At 45.1% G+C, this 27,175-nt stretch overlaps 1 protein-coding gene across 2 annotated transcripts in view; it reads left to right on the top strand.

The window, feature by feature from the left end:
- The first annotated feature begins 21,713 nt into the window (after positions 1 to 21,713).
- Positions 21,714 to 27,175, top strand: part of GOLIM4 (golgi integral membrane protein 4) — a 29,262-nt gene continuing 23,800 nt past the window's right edge. Inside the window, exon 1 of one of the 2 annotated variants that reach the window (XM_066325713.1) lies at positions 21,714 to 21,966. In XM_066325713.1, coding sequence (XP_066181810.1) covers positions 21,780 to 21,966 — 187 coding nt within the window. In that variant the 5' untranslated portion in view covers positions 21,714 to 21,779. The remainder of the gene's footprint in view (positions 21,967 to 27,175) is intronic. The other variant, XM_066325714.1, reaches the window with a different exon arrangement.

The following is a 27,175-nucleotide window of genomic DNA, read 5'->3' as shown; positions in this document are numbered from 1 at the left end:
GAATCATGAGAAGAGTTGTAAAGTTGTAAAAAAATGATAACTTCAGGCTCTTTAGCCCCTAAAGTAGAACTGCAGTATCTAAACTTGGAGCAGAGGAGAAATGGATCCACAGCATCACCACAAGGAAGCCATGAAATTATCCCATAGGAAAACATAAGGGACAGAGATGTGTCCTAAATCTCACTTTCCTCTAGCTTTAAATACTGGACAATGGACAAATTCCTGTCTGTTTGGGCTCTGCAGTCGGGGATTATGTTGAGTGATCAGTGATAATTCAGCAATCATGAGATGAGGGGTCAAGGCCAAGTTACCACTTTTTCATCTCAGTGCCTTCTCCTCCTCCTGCTCTGAGCACCTCCACCCATCTCCATCCCTGTCTTGGCTCCTTCTTCCTCTCAGCATTTTTCCAGAAATCAGCAATTCCTCATCCCAGTCTCTCCTTTGCCAGGTGCCGCCAAAGGTGAAGGCTGGCAGAAGTACAGGAAACACTGAAAGAAGATAGTTCCTTTTGAACCGTTGGGCAAGAATAGAGACCTGTGTCCTCCAGCATCATTCCTGCTGAGGATAAATCTCGGCTCCATGGCTTCTGGAGAGGTTATCTCGGGCAGCACAGAGGGGTGTCAGCAAGGGGCAGGCAAAGCCCTGCTCTGACAGAGGCAGTTCTGAACACAAGCTGGAACAGATTGTTAAAAGCATCAGGGAAACATCACGATCAAAATCATGGCCATTGTGAGCTTTGGGCTGGCAATTCTCACTGCACTGCCAGGATTAAAGCACTTGTATTTCACCTCCGTGCCTTAAGGCACTGGGGGGTTGTGCTTTAATTTCAAATTTCCCTTTAAGTTCTCCCTGCCTTGCCAAGGTGGCCTAAGGACAAATCCATTAATCCGTGTGATGTGCAGGTCTGTTTACATTATGGGAGTTATGTAAGCAGGTAGAGCTCATCAATAATTAAAGGCTCTGTGGGTAAAGCAGAGACGTGACCATTTTCTTCTGCCCTCTCAGGGTTTCTGTGCAAGCCCCACAGTCCTGATGCTTTTCTTCTGAATAATGTTAAGGGACAGTGTTTTATGGGATGGCAGCTCCAAGCCTTCCATCTGCAGGGGTTGTGTGAGCCTCTCCCATTCCTCGCAGAAACGAGCTGGAGGAATCACCAATGTAAAACAGGGATTAGGAAGGGAAGGATCAAGCTCCCTGCTTCTGTTTTGATGGCAGTCTGTACAAGGTGTAATAAAATCAATAGTTTCTCTCACTGAAAGGGCTCTTTCTATCTCCAGCAATGACAAGAGGATAGTGGGCAACGAGCTCTATTAGCCGTTCTTTAAGAATCAATCACACTTAAAAGCAATAGTCAAAATGACAGCAACTGCACAATAGATGAATAATTTTTCACACAAATAGCCCGAATTTCAGAGAAGTGACACACTTTTAAAGAGGTAGTAGATAAAGTATCTGCCTCTCTGAAAACCAAGGAAATATTAAGCATTTATTACTGAAGACACTGAAACAAAAATGCTCAGATCCTTAAGGGGTAAAACCCAAAATATCAATTCAGACCACCTTAGCAAGAACACAAGAAAATTATCAAGATTCACTTCATTCAATTTTAAATGTCACATCAGGAAGTACAAAGTTCCTGAAGCTGCACTCAGGATGAAAATCCTCGTGGCTCTGCCACTTCTGCTGTCAAACAAGTCACCCACAGGGTAACAACCACTGAGCTCAGGATCTGGCATGAGGCTGTGCCAGGACACGTTTAGGCTGGGTATTAGGAAAGGTTCTTCCCCCAGAGGGTGCTGGACACTGCCCAGGCTCCCCAGGGAATGAGCATGGACCCTGGGAGCTCCAGGAGTTTTTGGATAACTCTCTCAGGGATGCACAGGCTGGAATTGTTGGGGTGTCTGTGCAAGGCCAGGAGTTGGACTGGATGAGCCTTGGGAGTCCCTTCCAACTCAGGATATTCTGTGATTTTATGATCTGGTGAGGATGTGAGCTGATCCAGCAGAGAGCCTTTGTCTCACACCAGATGAGAACCAGCTGTGTTAAATCTCTGTATTATATCTACATCCAGCATCAAGATGTAATTGGCAATTACAAAGTCACATTAAACATTATGTAATGAGCTATTTAAATACATCAGAACTGCATAAAACACAAGGAAACAAAATTATATCCGGTAAGAGCCATATTCATGCATAAATAATGAGGGGGAAATACAGCAGTCAGCTTGTTCTCTTGTCTCACACTGAAATTTCCATGTGGGCCCAGCAGTGTGGAAGAGCAAATGGAAGCCAGAGCAAAGGAGGGAGCTGTGCCTGGAGAATTATTCCTCGCTGACACAGGGTGAGCTGCTTGTGGCTCGACAGCAAGCATGAAAGCACCATCAAGGCCAAAAAACTCTGGTTAACATCTCCCCCCTCCTGTCTGGGGCACAGGCTTTGAGATGCTGGAGTGGAGGGACTCTGTCACTTAGTTTGAGGCAAAACCAGGCAAAAGCTGCAGGCAGGATGGCTTTGTAAATGTGGACAGCAGACTGTACTCTGTCTTTTCACGCTGTCGTGTTTCTTTGTTGATGTCTCTGTTTTAAGATCTTTTTTGCTCCATGCATCACCAATTGCCTTTTGTTTTCTCCCAGCAGGAAAGGCTCAGTTAATCCATATGTCATGACAAAAAATCCAGCCTTCTCTTTGATAGGAACAGAGCATGACAGCAATCTATTGAAAAGGTGTTTTGGACTATCATTTCTTCCAAGCTAATTTATTGACTGGATGGCTTTCAAAAATAATAGGTCTATTTCCCAAGATAATGAGCTGAGATGTGACTCACGAAGTCCATGTGAGCACACAGACAGCCTAATTATGAGAAATAAACTAATAATAAACCATCAGTCTCCAGAAATCACTAGCTGTTGCGATACACAAGTCTATAAACATCAGAGAACATGAATGTTTCCACCTGTTCCCTTCTGCAGTGATTTTGTTTTACTAGCCCTAGATATGTAAAATAAATTTCTTACCATTAAGCTCTAGACAGATCAGGATGCTGAGAAAGATCTGATCTTTGGAGCTGGGGTGACAGTTTTGCTGAGCAAGCTCCAGCTCTTCCATGTGGTTATGAGGGGAAAATCCTATTCAAATGAATATTTAGTCGGAATCCACAGATTTATAAATCGGAGCTGGCAAAGTGAATCATCCATGCAAATAAAAGCCCTTTAACACACCTCATTGACCACGTTTTTTTTCCCCCAGTACATTTCACTTTAAGTACAGATCACAGTGTAACTGCATAAAGAATGTTTCTTTCCCGTAGCACTTGTGGAACAATTTAAAGCATTTTTAACAAATAGTTTCTGTCACTCACTTTCCCATTTCTTGGACAGATGATGGACAGGACACAGCCACATTTTGCCTGCAGAAAAGGCATATTAAAGAAATGTGGCATGCTTAGGAAACATGAATTATCCTCATTCAGTGAATCTCCTACTTCTAACAAACAAAATGCCCACAATCTTATCTTCCAGAATAAGGGACTGTGTCCAACTCGTGCTGAAGCTCTAGGAAGCTGCCACTATTTAGTCCAGACAGTTTTGAACCCATGGAGCCCAGAGGGGAAAATCTCACCCTGCAAAGAGCTTTTCTGACATGTTTACAACATACCAAAAAAATGGGTATTCAAAGAAACTTTCCTCACGTTCTCCTCTCCTCAGGTGTAAAAACAGCTGTGTTTTTTATGATTTCTGACTACCTGTGCTCACTGTGGAGTAATCAGCTGTAAAACCAGTTGAACAGTGGAAAATTCTGTGTTTATCACTCTTTCAAGGCTGCCACTTTTAAGTCTGACCCTGAATCATCCTGACCTCCACTTTGCTGGTGAAACATCTCTCCCTCATGCTACCAAGGAAAGAAATTGCTGCCTTGAAATGCTTTTACCTCGTCCAGCGTATTCCTCGTGCCACAACTGAGTCACTTTTCATTGCCAATCAAGCAGAGCCCACGTGCTCAGAGATGACAAACCAAAGCTGCAGAAGCTGCATTCCAAGAGTATTTATATTTTCTCCTCTAAGAAATTGGAGCTCTCTTGTAGCAGGGTGAACTCCAGGCTGCTGGAGATGCTCTGCCTTTGGCTCACATTTCCCTGAGCTGGGATGGGATTTCTCCAGGAACACTTCAGAGTGTTGTACTTACATCAACACTTAACTAATGCTCAGCAAGGCTTCTGACAAATCTGGTTTGTCCTGGGAATGGACAAACAGTGAAGATAATCTGGAGCCACAGAGTCATCATTTTCTAACCCTGTTTTGGTTTTAGCACAACAGATGTCCGTTGAAAAGAAAAACATGTTTCCAATGCTTTTGAGAGTGCCAGGATTTTCCCTCCACAAGCATCTCCTATAAAAGCTGTTTCTGGGAATAGTGAGTGACCCAAAACCCCATTTGGAGCTGCCCTGAAGAATCCCATTTACACAGAATTCCACTTTCCTTTTAGGGCCCTGACTGAGGCCCCCAGTTTGAGCAGTTCCCAGTGACTGTGGGGCTGTGCACTGGTAAAAAAGCCTATTTAGCAGAGATGAACAGATGCATTTTTAGTTGTGAAACAAAACCTGGACCTTAAGGGGCGAAGCTCTGAGACATAAACAATCCTACGATGCCACAGCAACCCTATTTTAATAAGTTTGAAACCAATTTACCATCAATATTTTTATACAAGCCCAAGTACACAAACTCAGTACCAGGTAGGCATTTCTAACGAGTGCAAGAGACAGGTACCTGTTGGTTTCAATTAAGCTTTGCAAAACCCCCCTTGTGCCAGGAGAAAAATAATGAGGCTACATGAGCCGGAGTGCATCACTTCCAGTGCAGACTCTGGGCTGTGTGAATGAAATTTGCACTGAAAATAAGCAACTCACCAGCACTCTGAGAACAGCAGGTCAAGGAAAAGCAGGACGAGTGCTGCAGAGGGGGGAAGAAGGGAATTAAAATGTTTGGTAAGCCCCCAGTTTCCATCAGCTGGCTACAAACACTTTATTCTTGTTTCCAATGAAACTCTGTGGATTGTTTCAAGGTAATAAACATTCACTGGTAATCATCTCACTTGGCACTTTTGAGTGTTCATCCTGCAGATCTCAAAACATTTTACAAACCTCTGGCAAAGGCTGCCTAAAAGTTCTGGAAAAGTTTTCCTGGATGTTATCTGCAATTCATAGACAGAAAGAAAAAAAAATACAAAAAATACAGCAATATTTTTTCCATTATATTAATGTCGAGGGATGTCCACTGAAACAAAATCAGTTTTAAAAAATACACAGTGGGAGATTACATTTTTATAGTTCAAATAAAGCCCACACTGGAAGAAGAAAATTACCATCCCTCATTCCCAAGGGAGTAAAAGGCAGCTTGTGACATGTCCAAAGTGAAGCAGAGGTGGGATGCTCAGAGCATTATCAAATATTATCAAACACAATTTTATGTTTTGTGACATAATGAACATCTCTGAACTCAGTGAAGAAATCGCCACATACTGGGCAAGGATTTTTTTTTCCTATTTTCTATTTTTCATTTCTTTTTTGGCTCTGAGATAAAACTGGTGAATAAAAAGACCCCTTTGAAATAAAACATGACAGGTGTTCCCAACTAACTTTTCCTTGGACAGATTCTACACTTCAGTGAAGAGAGCAGAAGGGTGGAAGAAGAGTGTGAATGTAAATTTTACTACTTTGTGCAGGAGGAAACACTGCCTCTTTCAGTAACCACGTTCTGTAGGCCTTGTAAAATTCCAGATGTTACTCAAATACCTGAGGAGCAGAATCCATCCAGCTGCAGATCTGAAGGAATTCTGTGGCACGGAAAACCAAGGAAGGCAGGGACAGGAGGATGAGAGCAAAAGGCTTTCCACAAAGGTGTCCTGGAAGGTGAAGGGCAGATTGATGCTGTTGTGCACTACGACACAAAGACTTTGACTTCAGAAGGCTGAAAATGACTCTTTTATTTTGGAGATGTGTTTCTTTTATATACTCTTCTACTTCTTCAGTTTGATTGGCAAACCAAAGACTGACTTCTTCAATGACATTGGTCTGACCAGAGGGACATCAAGAAGAAATCCCTCCTGGGGAAAGAATGTAAACAAAGTACAGTCACAAAAACGCTTTTCTTGCTTACAGAAGATTTCTTGGGAAAAGGATTTTAGAAAACCAGAACATCTCCAGCACGAGCCAGGGCTACAGCAGATGGGTTGAAAGAGCCTCTCACAAAGATTCTTTGGATCAGGAGACTTCTTCAGGAGCCAGCACTTCCATGGACCTCCCAAAACAAATGTGCTGGATTAGGGAATTCTGTAACCACGATTTGAGTTGGTTTTTGGGGGTTTTTAATCAAGTTTAATATTTGGAATTTAGTTCAATCTCCGTAGTCACCTTCTGGGGAATCTTCATTTTATTAAGTCTGAACTCTAAACCAAAGTGGTTTTACCTTCCCAGGGCTTCGTTTGGCCAGGCAAAAAGGAGACAAAGATGGAGCCAAAGCTCCTCGTGCTCAGCCCAGAATTCCATGTCCGGGGCAGACCCAGCTCTCCCAGCCTGCCTTGCCTGGGATGTGCGGGAATGCTTGGAAAAGGGGGAATGGCCGGGAGATGCGGGAATATCCAGGAGATGTGGGAATGGTCGGGAGATGAGGGAATGTCCAGGAGATGCGGGAATGCCCAGGGATATGCGGGAATTCCCGGGATATGCAGGAATGTCCAGAAGATGCGGGAATGTCCAGGAGAAGCAGGACTGCCCGGGAGATGCGGGAATGCCCAGGGATGTGCGGGAATCGCAGGAAAAGCGCGAACGCCCGGGAGAAGCAGGAATTCCCGGGATGTCCCCCAGCATCAGGGATCTGGTGTCACCTGCTGGTCGCATCCCGAAAAGGCACCGGGAGATCCCAGGAAAGCGCCTGGTCCCACCTTCCCACCTCCTCTGGAAGTGGAATTTGTGGCTGAAGGGCGACTGGGAGACTCCTGTTCCCCGCAGGAACAACATCCAAGGTCCTGGCCCTGCACTGAGTCCGAAATGTCATTGACTGAAGAGCCACATAAACCAAAGTTCTCAGGGATACCCAACACGGGCTGAGGAATATTAGAGCGTAAATATAAGAGAAATTTAATTAATTCAGGGCTAAAGATCATCAAACAGGGAGAGAAGGAAGAAGAGGAAGGGAAAAAAATCTCAAACTGTGTAAAATCTTTTATGTGTCAGAGAGAAGCACCAGACGGACTGGAGAAGTTTCTCCCAGCCAGGGATCATAAAGCCATGGAATGTTTAAGGGTGGAAAAGATCTCTGAGGTCATTAAGCCCAGTGCTAACCCAGCCCCACCACCATGCTCACCATTAAACCCTGTCCTCAGCACCACATCCACACAGCCTTTGAACATTTCCAGGGATGGTGACTCCACTCTGGGCATCCTGCTCCACTGCTTGAAATCCCTTTCCATGAAGAATTTTTCCCCAATGTCGAGTTTAAACCTCCTCTTGTGCAACTTGAGGCTGTCTCCTCTCATCCTGTCACTTGTTGGGAGGGAGATCAACTCCCACTTGGCTCCAGACTCTGTGTTTGTTGAGAAGTTCATGTGCCAGTGCCATCCCTAGACTGTAATGGATAAAAATAATGTAAAATCAACATTGGGACCACACCTGAATTGTTTTAGGAGCAACCACCCCACCCTGACTGTGCCCATACTCACAGAAAGGAGAATTGTGCTGTGCAGACTGAGAGCCAGAACACCTCAGCATTTTCCCACCAGGCTGCACTTGCAAGAAATATTTCTGTCAGTGGATGTTCTTGTTACAAGGTGTTAAATTTGGCTAACAAATATACTGCTCCTTTTTAATGTAGAACACGGCTGCACTTCAGTCAGCGTTTCTCCCCTCATTAAAAAGTAAAACAAAAGCTCATCAGCACAAGGTGATTTGCATACAGAGGCTTCCCTGCCACGTCTAAAACATGAAGTCACATTTTGTTAAAAAAAAAACCCGAAAAGGATTATGTACTCACTTCAAAGGGCTTGTTTATTATTCAGCATTCGAGAGGTTACCAAGAACCCCAGAAGGATTTGCTGGATTTGTTTCTGCAAATACTGTCACAAATGTACTCCAGTCGTTTACTTCTGTGGTGCTTATTGCCATGGAAAGATGAAGTTAAAGGTCACACAGCCCTCAATCCACATGGAGGGTCCTAAAAGAGCTTGGATAACCTTCTTGCTGAAGGATGAATAGGAGTCAGAAACCTAAAATGTGGCAAAATATAGGCGGCCTTTGTCCAGAAAGCAGCTGCATTCTAGGAGGAACCTAAAAAATAGGACACTCCAGGGAGCTTGGAGTGAGGAATTTTTGGTGTGCTTCCCTCCTTTTAAAAAGGTTACTAATGAGCTGGGGATCATCAATCGGCCTCTTTGCTTCTTCCTTTTGTTTCTCCCTTTGTTTCCCTCATCACCCTCTTCAGTGGTGTCAGCATTGTTGGCCACTTTTGGAGAGGCTCTAAGGATGGAGAGACACCAGCTAAAAGCTCTTTACTGCACATTTTACACGTGTGCTCATACCCTGTATTTTCTAATCCCTTTTCCAAATTCCATTCCACTACAGAGTCCTGATCTCAGGGGTAAATATGGTCTCAAAGTAAAGTCCACATAAACTTCAAGGCAAAAGGAATTTATAAGATATTGGACAGAGAAGCAGCATGATCAAAGTAAAACATAAACTCACTTTTTTCAAGACTCAATCTTTAGGTGCAAAGCAAAATAACTTAAATTGGCAGGAGCACGTTCCTGGTTGGTTGTTTCAGTAAAAGCAGCTCATTATTTGAAGGAAGAAACTCTTCCCCCAACCTAGAAGAAATGGAGATTTACAGTTCAGTCCCTACCTGGACTGGGATGACAAGAAGGCTTTTCAACAAGGTATCCAAAACTGTCAGAAGCCCAGGGTCTGGAATTATGTTAGTCTTAGAACCATAGAAAAGAATCACAGAATGGTTTGAGTTGGAGGGGCTTAAAGATCTTGTTCCACCCCCTGCCATGGGCAGGGACACCTTCCACCACCCCAGGTTGCTCCAAACCCCATCCAACCTGGCCTTGGACATTTCCAGGGATGGGGCAGCTTGTGCCCAGAAAGTGTGGAGAATCCATGGCTGAACCCTCCCTTCTCCTGATTCCAAGAGGTCTGTAGCTTCCATGTGTCACCTCTGAGGAAGGTGTTACCCATCACTTTTCCTGTAGGAGATGTTGGATCTCAGATCACAGAGGCCTGACTGGCTGGGGTTGAGCACAGAGCCTCCTCTGCTTGCCTGTTTTTTTAAGGCAGGATCCCAGTCAATGTTTCTTGTAGTTAAGGAGAATTTGAGTTGAAAGGAATTTAAATTGTGTCCCAACAAAGCACTGTGGCATGGAAACAGGATAGAAAGCTTGGATTCACATTCTGGATCTGGTTTATAATGGAAGGGTTTGGGGCCCAGGCAGTACTAAAAAGATTTCCAGGGATTTCAAGACCTATGGCCAGATCTCTTGGGCAGAGTTTCCTGTTATATGGGACTGCTCTACCCAGCTGAACTGCACAGTTTGGTGAGTGAAAAAAAAACCTCAAGGATGATCATTAGTCTGTGGCTTTGCACTCTGCAGTTTTTATGTCCACATGCAGGAGTTGTGACCAGTGGTAACAGCTTTGGCACCTTGAAGAGTGTTTGTTATTGCCAGAGGAAATCCTGCACTAACTGAAAGTGTTGGAAATCTGCCACTTACAGGTTTGTCACAGAATTACAGAATGGTTTGGGTTGGAAGAGACCTTAAAGCCCATCCAGCTCCAGCCCTGCCATGGGCAGGGACACCTTCCACTATCCCAGGTGGTCCAAGCCCTGTCCAACCTGGCCTTGAACACTTCCAGGGATCCAGGAGAGCCCTCAACCCAAATGAGGCTGATGTGGAGCATCCTGTGAGGTTAAGATGCCAAACATCAAGAGTAAACTAACTCTCGCTCTTCTAAATCAACTGTTTTCCTAAGAAGGGACATCAGGAGTGTCACTCAGACTCTGAATGCTGAAGTTTTCAGCTGTGTGTTGCACTCACATGCATATATCAAATATCATGTTGTATCTGCAGGGCTTTGGAGTGAGCTCTAAGCACATTGCTAACAGTGTGAGGCTTGTTAAAGTCAGAGGATTAGCTCTCCCCTTCAAATAAGGGAAACGACCTGTTTCAAGAAAAATGTCATCAATACTGTAATTCCTACAGGAAAAACATGGAAATTTATCTTTCATTTAAAAAAACTTTACTTCAGATGAGGCCATGTGCCTTTGGTATTTATAGAGAAATACTGGCAAATTTAGTTATAAGTGACAAAGAGGATGGGTAATCCTGACTGATCCTGAGGCTTCATGTCTTGAGAAAATCATATAAAACCTAATTCTTGAACGAGTTTCAAAATTTGCACTGAAACACGTGAACAGAGCTCTAAAAAGACAGTGGACACTGAGCTGAGGGGGAAAAAAAAAAGACATCAAGCCCACTTTTAGACCTGATATATCACCAAATACCATTGTGATAAATGCAGTTAAAAATCAGGGATTTAGGATGGACACATCAAAGTGGAATAAGAAGTTTACAAGCTCATCTACCCTATGCTGACTCTCATCTATTAACTGAGCTCCATTTATGTGTCCCAGAGCAGAGACAACCTTCTTTTCTCAAAATACCCTGCGAAAGTGGAAAAGGGAGAGTCTGACTTCAAAAGCTCTCGAACACTGTAACAGTAGATCAAGTGTATTTTAATTAGAAAAAGGTTCAGGCTGCAGAATACAGGTCTGGCTCTGGACCTAAACTGCTCTAACATGCAGCCTGGCTGTCAGCTTTCAGCTGGGGCCTCTTACTTTTACTGTGGAAATAAAAATGAAAAAAAAAAAAAAATCCTCCACTGTAGCATTGGTAGGAGTCCAAATTGACAATAAAGTTGCTCGAGTTTCTAGGGATTTACCCTAACAGGAAGTTTTATCGCTGCACATCAGCGTTAGTCATGCCTCAGGCTATGAGTCAAGTCAAAACAAAGCAATCACCTCTTAAATTGTGAAGGGAAAAGAAAGTAAAAGTGAAATTTGGAGCATGCTGTAGTCAATAACCTGATGTTGGCTTTAACAGAAGGAGGGTGTCACCCAGGAAAGTGTCTGTAGGAATTCCAGTCCTTGTTTTATGCACATAATACACATAAAATAGCAATTCTGAGAAGTGCAGCCCTTAGGTAAACATAGTTCTTACTTTATTTGATTATTAATTGCACTTTCAATCAATTATTCTCAAGGGTAAGAGGTCAGCAATTGTTTTATCTTTAGATTTAGAGATTTCTGCCATCTGAAACTGGAGAAAAATCATCAGCTCTTCCTAAGAGTCGGTTTCTTCTACATGTGCTACATGAACTCAAAAGCTCTATTGCTTTGCTGCAGCAGCTTTCTCCACTCTTTCAGTCTCCTTAGAGATAAAACAAGTTCATTTTAAGCAACCAGGAAGTTACTTGAGCCACTGCACAAAGCTCACCATAATAAAATATTATTTCATTGAAAATTGGCAAACTCCCTCCCCTCATTGCTGGCATTTGAATGTTAAAATATCCAATAATGCATTTTGATTTCCAATTGTTTTGGTTATTTCACCCCTTGGAATACCACAGCTCTAGTCCAGATGTATTTTAATCTTCCTTACTGCCCCTGCCAAATTTCTGTTTCCCATTTGCTGAGTGCTCTCATCATGAGCAATATGTCTATGTCACTTCCTCCCTGTATGTTCAGGCTTTTCCTTGACTCATGCAATCTGGAAGAAGCTAAGCCCAAAGGAAAATTCAAGCCCTTTAGGGCTGCTATTTTTAAATACAGGAACTTCCGTGAGGGGTGTTTGTAAAGGAGATTCCTTTTGATGATAATAAACAACATGCAAGAAATAACATTTACAGCTCCTCTCCAAAGTCTCATGTCCCAGCCCTGGAGCAGGTCAGCAAAAGCGACACTCCAAAAAGCATAAAATATCCAAAGAGAAGCCACAGACAATCAGGTTTCCACAGCCTGATGCTGTGGGGTTTTGAATTATTTGCTGAAACATGTGGATTGTCTCCACTGATCATGGATGACCAATCCCTGTAAGTGTTCCAGGCTGGACAGGGCTTGGAGCAACCTGGGATAGTGGAAGGTTTCCCTGCCCATGGCAGGGGTGGGACTGGATGGGCTTTAAGGTCCTTTCCATCCCAAACCATTCTGGGATTCTGTGATCTGCATCACCAGGCTTCTGGGATCTCTTCCCTCTGCTCCTCAAGGATTGGCCTGACCTCCTGCAAACACGTCTTTGATCCCTACAGATTCAAGGCCAACTGCCCATTAAACAAATCCTCCTCTTTCCACATTAAATGGGGTGGAAGGGAGAGCCCCTCTGAGCCCAGAGACAAGAGAGGCAAAGGTGTCCCAGGGGCAGCACAGAGATCAGGAGTTCATTTCATTCCTTTTTGGTTTTCCTGGGACTCTGTGAATTGCCATCCCCTTTTAAATCAAAGGGCCATCAGCCCCTTCTGGCAGTCACACATCGCAGTCCTGAGCCCCACCTGGAGACAAGGGGATCTCACATTTAATAATGTGTTCAGAGTGCACCGGGCTTCTCTGTTATGAAACAGCAAGAGGCATCCAGGGAAGGCAAACACTTTGGGTTTCTGCCAGGATCGAAATGCATTCCAGCTGAGAATCCTGGTGGCATTCAGTGGTGCCAGGGTGCCAGGCACAGTGCTGGGATCCCACTGAGGTGTGGCAGTAGGAGTGAAAACCCTGGTGCTGCTCAATGTCCCCATCCCACTCACATTCCTGGTTTACTGCCACTTCTGTTGCTTTTGCCTAAACAAATACTTGCAGCAGAAGCTTATCTTTGAAAATCTTGTGGTTTATAGTTTACTATGAAAAGTAATGGTAGGGTTTTTTTCTGTGCTAGCAGTATGTATTAAGTATTTTTCCATGTTATTAGGGGCCACTTGATGGCACTTTCCCCCCTGGCTGATTCTCCTCTACCTGAACACTTATTTTCATGAAACTTTCAGGAATGTCATATCTGAGATTGCTGCCCTCTGGCAAATGTTCTTGAGTTAGACAATGAATTGCAAGGTTTGAAAGTGAACAACACACAAACACAACACCCTTGTCTGATTGCAACATCAGTTCCTAAGGAAATTAATTTTTTTTCCAATCAAACAAGGAAAGGCATGCACTGAGCTGGACTTCTTGCCTTTCAGGAACTGTTCATCATCATGGCCAGAGCACAAGAATGTCTGATACTGTAGGTGAGTAGATTTTGCTCTCAAGGCTCATTATTTACAAGGCAGTAACTCCGTGCAGAGGTTCTTACCAGCAGCTGTAGCACTTCTTTATTCACAATGTAAATGTGCTGTGTAAATGCTTGTAAAACTTTATGAGCTCCATTGCCTCCAAGCACTTCCAGCCCAGGTATGGTTAATAAATCCTACATGTGCACTGTCTCGAGCCCCTCCCCAAGCTTCCAGGGCAAAATTCCACAGGCAAAGAGCTCTCCTGCACCCACTGAGCACTGTTAGGGGTTTTGTGTTACCTAACTCTAAAAGACACGGTTCCCTTGTAAGGAGCTGTACCAGAGATTTAATTAACTTTACTTTTTCCATCCACCACCTGTAGCCTTCATCTCACACACTCCCAGCCTTACTTATTGACGCTGCTGAGCGCCCACACCGTCATCAATGATTTCTTTATTTCTCAAAGAGATTTTTTTAATTTTTTTATTTTATTTTATTTTATTTTTAGGGTGAAAAGCAGCAGCCAGCCTGGCTCGCCTCGATCTTCTGGAGAATTCCCACTAGGTGGCACCGATATCCAACATTCCCTCTCCTCCCTGCGTGTGAATTCCCCTTGCTTTGCTCCAGGTCTTCTCTCGCCCATTTTTAAACCCCAGCATTTCCAAACTCTGAGCTCATCGGTTTTAATAACTACAAAAACAAACAGCTCGCAGGATCTTTTTTCCTGTCCTTACAGTGCTGGATGGATCCAAGCCAAAAGCCAAGTTATGTTTTTTCAGAGACAAAACCGATCAATTTTCAGTGTGGTTCCTACAGCTGGTTCAGGAGCCTGACTGGTACAGCCATTAGTTATTTCTTTTAGGGCCTTCATCTTTCGCATCCTTAGAGGTTCTTTACTTTGTCATCCTCACTTATGTGCATAATAAACCTGACCTCTACAGAACACCCCAATCCCAGACAGACCAGGCAGCTGGGAAACAGGGAAAGCTGTGAGGAAAACTGATGTTGCAGTGACTGAGAGCTGCCAGCAGCCATTCATCTTCCAGGAAATAAGAAAATGCCTCAAATGAGGCTTTGGCAGCAAATAAAATACAATAAGTTTTCCAACAGGAAGTAGTCGAGTAATTCTCACTGATAGGACTGAAGTAATTCTGGATATCTTTCAGAAGAGATTGAGATTTTGCAGCAGATCTTTCTCAAATTCAGCCCTTTTCTCCACTCCTCCATACTCTTATACATTCCCAAATATGTAGAATTCCTTTGGACTGGAACTAATTTTAGTTTGTAATGTAACAGCAAAGCCTTTCCAAGACTAACAATTAGGAAAGATAGCTATGTTTTGGGAAAAAAGCCTGCACACACTTTCCTGGTGGATAGGAAGAAGCTAGAATTCAATAACTCAAATTAAATTAAAACTACTATTTGGGGATAACTCTGTAACTGACTGGAAAAACAGCTTCTGTTTCTGAGTCTGCCAGGCCATGATAATATCATTAGCAGAGACAACAGTCCCATGAAAATGAATATGGATATGGCTGTTGAAGTCCTGAGTTCATTTGAAGCTCATTTAAAATTCCTTATCTACATTTCTTCAGATTTTAGACATAAATTCCTGAGTGGTTGTTTTTCTTTACTCAAATAAACTCTACAAAGTAAGAGTTTCCAAACTCCAGTTGAAAGTCTCCATTTCAGATCCTTTAAAAATCACACGGATAACCCAGACATAAACATCCAGGAATGTACATTAGTTCATCACTCACTATCTTACAGCGCAATGACAACGTAAACAATTATGAAGATGGGATTTCTGGAAGGCCAAGCAGCTTTACAGCTGTGAGATATCAGACTCTGGCTTTTATTCAGGTGCTGGAAAAACAAAGACTGTGGAAAAAAAGTGGGTAAATGTGACAAGAGTGGAAAAAGCAGGGGATGGAATAATTCAAAATTCACTGACCTATTTACTCCTGCATCTGCCACGGTCTCCAGTCTGGACAGCCCAACGGGAAATGCACCAGGAAAAAGTAATCACTGGAGATTATCCTATGTATGAGAGAGAAACCAATGTCTGCAGTCAGCCTTCCCAAGCTCAACAATTTCCTCTAACTCATGAAAAGCGGAATGCAACTGCTGTCCTTTGAAACAGCAACGTAGGGAAGGTCCCTTCCCTTGCAGATAGGACAGAGAATTCCCCAACACTCCAGGCACTGAGAACCCACCAGGCTCCCGGGTCCTCACACCTTCGTGCTGCTCCCCCAGGAGTCAGGGATTTTCCTCCCATTTAGGATTTTTCCCCTCCCATTCCCACCCGGCTGCAGGCACTGCCCCAGGGTTTGGATGTGCAGTTGTTCATCCTCGGGGCAGCCCGAGTTGTTGTTTGAATTTCACCCCCTGGTTCAGAGGGATCTGCAGCATCGAAAAACCACACAGAAGCAAAATACAAACAGATTTAGATGAAAACGGACAAAACGTGCTGTTAGATCAGTGTCCAAAGGCTCAAATACCCTTCTCCTTAATCGTAGGAATATCCAGATTATCATTAGCACTGAATCATTATTATTTTTCTTTTTCATTCCTCAGGAACAGACGTTTCCAATTACGAATTTCTCATCAGGTGGATCACCTGACCACCGTTTAAAGTCAATTCACTGTTTAAAAGATATGGGATCCTACTCTTTACTTTAGGTGTTTACTACTGTTTTTATGGAAGCTGTCATGTTAAGAACAATGCAACATGTAATGGCATGAGGAGGGCTTTTTTTTTTTTTTTTTTTTTTTTTTTTTTTTTTTTTTTTTTTTTTCCCTCTGGGGATTACAGCAAAAGGCTGATCAAATTTCAATGTTTCTTAGAAGTTGTTCTGCCTTGACAGGCAACTAATGGCTCCAGCACAGCACACACTGAAATTCAGCTGTGGTGACTGCATGGCAATGACACACAGTCACGTAGGGCCGTTCCAAGAGCATCCTGCACGTGTCACATGTAAAGTGAATTTGTAGCTCTGTGGCAAATACAGCTCCACTGCCTCCAAATCCTGCTACAAGAGCTGTACATTTGAATGCATCTGTTTTACCTGCATGAATTATTGACAAAGGATAATGATTTTGAGCCAGTAAAATGACAAGATTGGTTTAAGTCAGGAAGCGCCAGAAACGAGATAAAGTCGCAATGTAGCCTCCTTAGTCATCTCTGTCAGGAACTACATTTCTGACCTCAGCAGGGAATTGTTTAAATTACTCTTCGTACCCCAACAGAATTTTCTCACCAGTGTTTCATCCCCATTCCTACCATCAATGCTGAAAGCTTTACAAAAAGGTGTTTTTATGTGCATCCATGAAGTAAAAGTCAATCATCATCTCCTATTCTGCACCCACAACTGAGGGCACCAGAACATAAATGTCAAAGCTCTGATAACTTGGAGTGTCCAGTTTGGGATGCCTTACGTTTATTTTTTCCCCCAGAATATTAAATAGCATAAAACTTTCTGTATTAAAACACAGCCCTCCTGTTCTCACCTCCAGTCTGGACATCAGCAAACAGAGTTCAAGTGATTACTCAAGCTGGACACTCAGACATAGCTCAGATATAAAAATCCTGACTTCCCCCAATGTCACAAACTGTGACCTCAAGCAGGGGTAAATTCAATTTTCCCAGAAGCATTCACCTCTTCAAGTCCAATCTTATTTTCCTGCAGTTCCTGATCACCAATAGATGACATGGCATTTTAAAACAATCTTTGTATGTCTCAGTAAGCTTTAGCCACTGGACAAAAAGGTTAAACATCTGCAGCTGGAATGTACTTTGGAGCTGGACAGGTAATAACAGACGCTTTGCCAGGACATTCCTTAACTTCTGGCAACCAAAGGAATGGGCTGTGACTTGTGTGGGATGACCTTCACTGTGCATTTCCATCGCTTGGGATCCATTGATTGGGAAGATTAAAATAAAATAAAAATAAAGAAAAGACCTGCTGCTTGATCTGTTTAGCTGCTGTGATCATTACATCATTCTGGAAAAACTCAAAGCTGTTCAGTGATCATTTTAAATTAGAGACATAATAATTGTGTCATCGAGTTTAGTGAAGCTGACAGTGGGGAACAAAAATGACAGAAATAACAAGAAAATTATTTTATGAGGAGAAAAATAAACAAAAGAAACAAGCAAACCAAAAAATGTAGTTCTCTGGTGTCCAAATTACAAAGGGGTGCACCTCTCACACCTTGTGGCTGATGATGAGAACCTGTGCCAGAAGGAAATTGTATTTTTCTGACATCTCTCCCCTGATCAGGGTCTCAGTTATTCAGTCTGAATACATGGAGAGGAACTTACAGGGTTATAATTTATATATTTCTCAAAACTTAGAGGAACTTCAATGTGCTCAACATTTCTTGGTTAAATCCAATGGAATTGGCCAAAGCTTTGGCCGATGGCTGGAGCTGAGCAGCACAAACTCACGAAGTGCAGAAGCAGAAGCAGAAGCTTCCTTTGCCCGGGAAATTAAACCAGAACTGATAAATGGCTCTGGGTAAATTCCTGCCACAAATTCCCTCTGCAGCCTCCCAGCTCCCCATGGCTCAGAAACCACTCATCCCTCATCTCTCCTGATTAGATCAGTAACGGATCCAGAGATTGGGCCAAGTAACATTTCTCTCCTAGCAACTAATTTAATGCTTTTTAATATATTACAGCCTCTTTTAGGTCCAAACCTTTCTATTTTGGGACTTCCAATTCAAATTTGCCTAATAGCTTTGCATAATAGTCTCTTGCTCCCAATAAATTCCTCATTTCAACTTTAATTGGTTTGTTCATGGAGAATCACAATTTACACGAGCTGAGGAGATCTATCACTAGCAGCTACTGAATATAAGTAATATTTGATTAAACAAAATGAGATCATCATTTGCTCATTTTTCCCCCCAGTATTTGTTAATGATATTGCCAATTTCTACAAGCAGTTAAAGTATATTTACACCATAATCAATTAAATGTATATGGAATGGATATTAAATAACAGAGTGGGTTCAGTGTCCTTTTAAATTTACATTTTATCACTTTAAACATTTTAAAATGTCAGCCAATTGTTCACCACTGCAAAGTAATCAAAATTAAAGACTCAGACTGGTTTTATGAAAGGTGATGTAAGCAACAAGCGGCAACACAAAAAATTAAATCATTTGAAGAGCTGCAATATGAAGTATAAATCACCTCAAGTGATTTGGACGTCTCAGTCCAAAAATCAAGAATTATCTCATTTAACTCAGCAGAGCTCAGCCTGAAGAGTCTGGAAGTGGAAAAAGCATGGACAGCTCTGAAGGACTTTGGTAGAGTGAGGGGAGATGGAGCTTGGGTGATACCAAGAAACTTCCTGGAAGTATTTTTTGTGAGAGAAACGGATACTCTACACCAGCATGAAAATACCTCAACTTGAAACACTCATGGTTTGAACAAAAGATTTTAAATGTAACTTTGAGTATCTCAGGAAGCTTCCTAAATACAAGGGGAAAAGTAATGATTTTTTTTTTTTTTTTTTTTAGTCATCACTGTTTCAAAGCGATTACATTTCCTTCCTGAGTGTCTAACTCATCATTTCAAACACTTTGGTCCTCAAACTGAGAGCAAGGGATTCCATTAAATGAAAATCTATCAAACAGATATTTTGAAATACATGTAGAAATAGTATTAGCTTGTGGTACTGACTGCTCTTAATTACTGGAATATGCAGAATATTTGATTAAGAATTTCTTAAGCTTCTTTGATGTTGTTTTTCTATTAAGGCCAGAATAATGCCTATGCAAAACACAGATTTATGAGTTAAATGTATTCAGGGGAAAAAAAAACAACTTTGGCATATTAATTTGATCTTTTTGCTTATTCTTCTAGTTTAGCTTGAGAGTTGGTTAGGTTTTGTTTGTCCTGTAATAAAATACACGAGGAGAGGGAGCTGTATTTAGGCTAAGTCTCAATTCATGCCGATGAAGTATACGTGACCTGTCTCACGTTTTTTGGCACCACAGAGGGATTTGGGATCACTGAATGAGGATGGCACATTTTCATTTTTGGGAGGCTGACCTGAGATGCATCAGTGGCCTGGGCTGGGCTCTGGGGGAAGAAAAGACCAAGGACAGTGAAGGCTGTGACAATCAACACACAACACAAAGCGCAGCCAACAAGCTATGAAAAACCAGATTAATGTGATGAGTAGGTTTAGATGGGATATTGGGGAAGGAATTCTTCCTTGTGAGGGTGGGGAGAGGCTGGGCTGGAATTCCCGGAGAAGCTGTGGCTGCCCCTGGATCCGTGGCAGTGTCCAAGGCCAGGCTGGACAGGGCTTGGAGCACCTGGGACAGTGGAAGGTGCCCCCGCCATGGCTGCGGTGGCACCGGGTGATCTTTAATGTCCCTTCCAACCCAAACCATCCTGACACTCCATGAACACTTCAGGCGCTTGGCAACAAGAGGCTCTTTGGGGCTTTGCCTTCCCGGTGCCCCTGAGCCCCAGACGGTCCCGGCGGTGCCACTGGCGGTGTGTCACAGCCCGAGTGTCACAGCCCGAGTGTCACAGCCCGAGTGTCACAGCCCGGGTGTCACCCCCGCTGTCACAGCCCGGGTGTCACAGCCCCCAGTGTCACAGCCCAGGTGTCACCCCCGCTGTCACAGCCCGGGTGTCACAGCCTGGGTGTCACAGCCCGAGTGTCACAGCCCGAGTGTCACAGCCTGAGTGTCACAGCCCGGGTGTCACAGCCCGAGTGTCACAGCCCGGGTGTCACAGCCCGGGTGTCACAGCCCGAGTGTCACAGCCTGAGTGTCACAGCCGGGGTGTCACGGCCCGAGTGTCACAGCCCCCAGTGTCACAGCCCGAGTGTCACAGCCCGGGTGTCACAGCTCGAGTGTCACAGCCCAAGTGTCACAGCCCGGGTGTCACAGCCCGGGTGTCACAGCTCGAGTGTCACAGCCCGAGTGTCACAGCCCGAGTGTCACAGCCGGGGTGTCACGGCCCGAGTGTCACAGCCCCCAGTGTCACAGCCCGAGTGTCACAGCCCGAGTGTCACAGCCCCCAGTGTCACAGCCCGGGTGTCACAGCCCCCAGTGTCACAGCCCCCAGTGTCACAGCCCGGGTGTCACAGCCCGGGTGTCACAGCCCGAGTGTCACAGCCCAAGTGTCACAGCCCGAGTGTCACAGCCCGAGTGTCACAGCCCAAGTGTCACAGCCCCCAGTGTCACAGCCCCCAGTGTCACAGCCCGGGTGTCACAGCCCGAGTGTCACAGCCCGAGTGTCACAGCCCAAGTGTCACAGCCCGGGTGTCACAGCCCGAGTGTCACAGCCCGAGTGTCACAGCCCCCAGTGTCACAGCCCGGGTGTCACAGCCCGAGTGTCACAGCCCGGGTGTCACAGTCCGAGTGTCACAGCCCGGGTGTCACCCCCGCTGTCACAGCCCCCTCCATCACCACGAGCCCCGTTCCCGAGGCGTCTCCGCACCGAGGGATGCAGGGATGCGGGAATGCGGGGATGGAGGAGTGAGGGGATGTGGAGCTGAGGGGCTGAGGGGATGTCGGGATGAGGGGCTGAGGGGATGCAGGGCTGAGGGGATGCAGGGATGAGGGGATGCAGGGCTGAGGGGCTATGGGGATGCAGGGCTGAGGGGCTATGGGGATGCAGGGATGAGGGGCTATGGGGATGCAGGGCTGAGGGGCTGAGGGGATGCAGGGCTGAGGGGCTGAGGGGATGCAGGGCTGAGGGGCTGAGGGGATGCGGGGTTCAGGGGCTGAGGGGATGCAGGGATGAGGGGCTGGGGGGATGCAGGGCTGAGGGGCTATGGGGATGCAGGGCTGAGGGGCTATGGGGATGCAGGGATGAGGGGCTGAGGGGATGCAGGGATGAGGGGCTATGGGGATGCAGGGCTGAGGGGCTATGGGGATGCAGGGATGAGGGGATGCAGGGCTGAGGGGATGCAAGGCTGAGGGGCTGAGGGGCCGAAGCCGGAGCCGAGGGGCGGGCAGCGAAGCGCGGCCCGCTGCGGACGGACGCGGCGGGCACCCAATGCGCTCCGGAGGGAGGGCAGAGCCCCGCGGCCCGACCCAATGAGGCCGCGCCCGGAGCGGGACTTCCTTCGGGGATCCCGCGGCGGGGGAGCCGCGGCCGAGCGGGGACACGTCAGTGCGGGGCCGGCGTCTGCCTTTGTTCCCCGCAGCCCCGGCCCGCGGCTCTCCCCGGCCGCAGGGACCGGCGCACGGCCGCGGGGACGCGGAGCATCCCCGGCATGAGCCCCGCCGCTGCCCGCGCCGGAGAGACCGCCCCGGGCGCCGCGGCCGTGCCCAGGGGCTGAAACGCTGGGCCGGCCCCGCCTCCGCCGTCCCTCCTTCCCTTCCTCCTTCTCCTCCTCCTCCTCCTGCTGCTGCCGCTCCTCCCGGGGCCTCCGATGCCGCCGCCTCCCGCCCGCCGCTGAGCCGTGACGGGCGGGGGCCCGCGGGACCCCGCCGGGGACATGGGCAACGGGATGTGCTCCCGGAAACAGAAGCGGATTTTCCAGACGCTGCTGCTGCTGACCGTGGTGTTCGGGTTCCTCTACGGGGCGATGCTCTACTACGAGCTGCAGGGCCAGCTGAGGAAGGCTGAGGCCACGGCGCTCAAGTACCAGCAGCATCAGGAGTCGCTCTCGGCTCAGTTACAAGGTACTGCCTCGGCAGGAGCTTCTGCTGCCCTTCCCCAAGGCTTGCAGTACACTCTCTTCCTCCTCCTCCGGCTGTCCGACCTCTCTCAAAAGTTTTTTGCTCCTTCTCTCCCTCTTTCTCCTCCAGCCTGTGTGGTTGTGGGGTCTCCCCGCGTTGGGATCCAGCCCCGCCGAGGTCAGGGTGAGGTTTTGTCCTGGGTTCCTAGAGAGCTTTCTGTGCCCTCTGCTCCCGCACATCCCGTGGTGACTCTTATTCCCAAAGGACTGCACATCACTTGGCAATTCCTGGCGTAAATGGGGAAGGCAGGCGTGCAGTGCAGACCGTGGCCAGTCTGCGATTTTTGTGGGCTTCTGTGTTGTTTTCCAGAGTTTTATGTTGAGCATCCATCTGCAGCTCCTGGGCAGCATAAACCTTAGATAGCTCCAGGATGGAGGAGAGGAGTGTTTTAATAAAGTGTCTTTAAAGGGTGATATAAAGGTAAAGTTCAAGTAAGTTACTTGGGTAAGTTATTCTATTACTTTTGGAATAACTTTGAATATCTTGGCTTGAAGGTGCCACATAAATACAGATCCCGGTGTGTCTTGGTTTAAGGATGCAGCAAATGTGAGTGTCCTGTAGTTGAAGATGAAAAGTTGGCCATGCCTGACATCTGCATGCCAAGAAATCAGAAGCAAAGCAGCAGGGATGCACCTGAAACATCAATGGTTTGGGAAGAGAAAGACCTCAGCACCTCTCTAATTGTCCAAGTGCAAGGTTATCAGGTCAGCACAAAGCCCAGAGCCAACTTTCAAGTTTTCTTCCTCAAAGTAGCATGAAAGAAGAATCAGAGGGATCTGTTATAGCAGCACTAAACTTCAGGGTGATCCTCATCCATCCTTTTCCCTGTGGAAGCATCCATCAAAGCATGCCTGGCAGCACAGTTTATGTGCAGAGAGCACGGAGTTGGGGTTATGCTGTTACATTCTTAGAGTGGTTTGTTCCTTCGCTGTGTTTAGTCCACCAGCTGACACCATCCTTACTTAATATTTCAATTTTAGGCCATTTCCAGGTAATAGCAGGGAGCTCTTTGCCAGAAACCTTCCTTTTAGTCACAGAAAAGGTATAAATGTTTGGCTGGCAGGGGGGTGTGTGGCAGATGGCTAAAGGGCTACTCTTGCTAGGCTGTGCATTTGCCAACAGAGGACACAGGAACATCTTGTTCTCAAGCTAAAATATGACAAGTTGGCTTTTTTCTGTTGCTCCAGCTTTGCCAAAGAGGAGCGTGCAACAAACTTGATCCTGACACAGAGGAGAGATTCTCTGGATCAGAGATGGGAGGTCTGGGCTGTAGGTTTGAACCTTTCATGCTTGAAACATGATTTTGAGTAGCCATCCAACCATGTTGATGGAGCAGCAGGCAATTGTGGGAGCTGCGTTTTTTATAATTCTCTTGCTTGTTTCAGTGTACCAATGGGAAATGTGAAAAATGGACTAGGATCTGATAACATTAATAGATTTGATGATCCATGCAATAAACTCACATGGTTCTGGGATCCATGCCAGTCTATCAAGCCCATTAAGCTGGAGAATTTATCTATGCCAAGTATGGGAGCAGTAAACCCTGTTTAAAAAAAATAATCGCTGGCAATTAAGTCACAGAATAGAAGCAAAAATAAAATGTAACAATAAAAAGGGGTTCTTTAAATTTAATTTGTGTTCTGGAAGTAGCTGTTACACCTCAGAGAGGGTGAGAGCCCAGAGAAATACTAAATGCAGCAGCAGCCTGTAGGTGCCTAATGTCCCACTAAAATAAAGGGAAGTTATATTCCTAAGGACTCCAGGGGATCTGGGAAATAAACTTTCCTTCCCTGTCTTTCTGCAGTGACCTCCCCTGCACAATCACCTGGATTTTTGCAGTAGGAGTTAGTAAGGAGAACACAGGGAATTCAGAGTCTGTGCCTACCTCAGCTCACCTGGAGAGACAGGAGCTGACTGGTGATATCCACCACCAAACCCCTTCCTGAACCTGCCCTGTTTAACTCTTTGGTATGGAACAAAGGAATTTCCTTTAAGGAGAGGCTTGGAAACAATATAAAATGCTCGCAGCAAATCCAGGCTGCAGGTGCAGTACCTGACTGCACTTTGAACTTTTGATTTTAAATGACCTGGATTTTAAATCAACAATGTTCCTGTTTCCAAGTTTAAAAACAAAACGGCTATGAATATCTGAGCTACATCTCTTGCCTGTCCAAAGATTATTCTTTGACTTTATTGCTTTATGAGAACAATGAAATTAAAGTATTGCATTGGTTAAAGTAATACAACTTATCTTTTCCATGCAGCATAACCAGTTTTTCTATAGATCCTGTACTAGAGATAACTTTTGGGCCTGAAATATGATGGAAACACTCTGAAATATTTTAAAAATAAACCAGTTAAAGGGCAAAGTTAGAGGAATGGAAGATGCTGCAAACCAGGGGTTGGTTTGTTGGTGTTCACAACTCTCTAGGGTGATTGAATAAGACTTTAAAGCTGGGCAGAAAAGAATACCTTGGACTTCTATTTCCTGCACAACCATTTCATCAAGAGGCTTTTCTAGGTTTAAATGTAAACTGCAAAAATAAAAGGCAACTTCTGAAGGTGATGTTTTTGAGAATGCTGAGGCTGTGTTGTGGCAGGCCGGCTGTGCCCCTGGAAGTCTGACTGGAGTGAATCTCTTGGAGGACAGTGAAGTATCACCTGCTGTCTGATTTTTGTAGGGTTTTGTTGTGACTGCTGGAGCCCACAAAGGCAGTTGCTTTCCTGATTGCACACAGAGGAGCTTGGGAGTGCCCGTGTTAGGGCTTGTGGGTGAAACTTGAGTCCATTTGTGAAATGCCTGAGGTTCATGGACACTCCTGAGTTTGTGGACATAGTGACAGTTTAGGACCTTTGGTCTGCCCCAAAATCTGAATCAAGATCCTCAGCTGTAGCTCAGAATGCAGTTCCCTTCACTTCCTGCTGTCCCCTCTATTTTTCATGTTTTGATGGGGTTTTTTTCATCTATGTAGGCAGTAACAACCTTCTTTTTGGTTCTTGCCAATTCTTCGTGCCCGAATGAGCTGTTCTTTCTGTTTTTCCATGAAAAGCCAGCTGTCTTAGATTTTTATCTTTTTCATTGCCTTGTTTTGCTCAAACACAGCAACACATGAAGGAGGCTCAGTCTCCTGGGAATATGTGGGAAAATACCGAGGCAGAATGCACAGATCACTGGGGAATGGTTGCAGGAAGAGTCTCAGAATCATTTAACACACACACCTGATCTGAAGAGAGCTGCACATGGCCGTGGTTTTGGGGGGTTTCTGCTCTCCGTGGTGTTCACAGCTTCAGCCACTCTGCTGAGAAGTGTTTGTGCCCCTTGGAATAAGCCCAGGGTACAAAGGGAAGGATGGCAGACCTGGAAAACACAATAACTGGGTTAGAAAGGCTGGGATCTTAAACTGACCCCATTTAGAGGCTCAAATTGCAAAAGGTTTTGTGGAAGACTGTAAAACTTGGGCATTTTTTTCTCTAACAAGGTTCTGCTGGGCGTGGAGAAAGTAGAGCTGCTGTTGTAGCCCACCAAGGGAATACCAGGGGCAGAATTTAGAGATGACACAAAATTTTTTCACTGCTGAGAAAACCTAAAGTCCTTGTTATCTCTCAGGTCTTTCACAGAGAAGCTGATCTTCCCAGTAAGCCGATTATTTTAAAGTCTCATTCTCTGAACACTATATACATTTGAAACATGGAGATAATCTTACTTAGTATTTCTTAAAGTGACAAATGCAGAACTTGATGCTCTCTGCTTCCTTTAAAACTGTGTCAAACTAAGTCTTGAGCTATTGGCCATACAGGAACAGGCTTCAGCTGCTAGAACAGAACCACACTGAGAGCTGCAGGTGAGCCTGATTGTACCTGTGACTGCTGCAGGATTGAAAGTGTCTACAGACATCTTTTTAGCCCTTACAGCTTCTGTCTTCTCATCCTGTGGGTGTTAAGTAACCCCTCGTGTACTATTTTAATCTGTTTAATCTTTTTTAATCCCTAATCCTAATAACAGCCTACAGTTAGTGCCTCTTACTACCTTAATTTTTTCTGCTCTTCCTGTGAGAGTCTTAACATGTCTGATGGCTTTGTGCAATCCTGAGACTGTCCTGTGATCTTGGCAGCCAGCCCAGCAAGGACTCTGCACTTGAGAATTTTCCCTACTGTGGACAAGGTGTGGATTTCCTCAAAGGTTTCTGATCCAGTGCTAGAAATGACCAGCTGTAAAGCAAATGTAGATTCTGTTGTGCCTGTCGTGCCAGTTGTCCTAAATCAAGGCTCCCTGAGGGGGTCAGGTCTGTGGTAGCTTTATGTCTGTGGAATTGCACAATGCTCTGCAGTACTAGATCACAGTCCTGTGTCACTTCAGTGGTTAATATTTATCACCTCTGCATGCAAACTGCACAATGCCAGAGCTGCTCTGACATCACACAGTCCTGGGTGTGCTTCACTATTACATTCCCTCAGCTGGGAAGAGCCAGCACAGCTTTTAATGGCTTATTTTTCACATGCAACAGACAAGTAGAGCTGCATCTACTGCAGCTCCTGAGTGTTTGGTTGTTCTTCCTGATTAACAGAGTCCTGAATTCCTGATGTTCCTGTGACTTTCAGGTTGCACTGCAGCACTTTGATAGTGTTTTGTTGCTGCCTGAGAGATCCATGGTTACACTGTTAGAGGAGAGGTTGGTTTTGTGTGTACTTCCCCTGAAATGGCAAGTGCAGCATCCCAAATTCTGCTGCCTGGCTTCCTGAGATGGAAAGCTTTGGTTTGTAACCTCCTCTGAGCACCTGGCTCTTGGACCTCCATTCACATTTTGAATAGATATTTAATGTTCTAAATACTTAAAACACATGAAATGCTTTGAATTGTGCAGAATTTCAGTATGGAAGAGGTATATGGTGTAATGTATATTTATATAGGTATGCATAGAAGTATCTACAAACCAGATAGATATGTGTCTGTTTTGCAGCTCAGCCTCAAGATTTTGGGTTATCTGGAATGTAATGAGCTTTTAGTGGAAAAGTACAGAAAAGGTGCTGGAACTCTGTTCAGATCAGTTAATTCAAGGAAGTTTGTTTCCAGGTCCATAGCAGAATTTCCATGTCCAGCAGCTGAATTCTGACTTGAAAGATAAATTGAGCCTGTGCCCACATTTATATTTTT

The sequence above is a fragment of the Sylvia atricapilla genome, chromosome 10 (assembly GCF_009819655.1).
Source record: "Sylvia atricapilla isolate bSylAtr1 chromosome 10, bSylAtr1.pri, whole genome shotgun sequence".
Taxonomy (NCBI): Eukaryota; Metazoa; Chordata; class Aves; order Passeriformes; family Sylviidae; genus Sylvia; species Sylvia atricapilla.
This window is presented reverse-complemented; position numbering and strand designations above follow the sequence as displayed.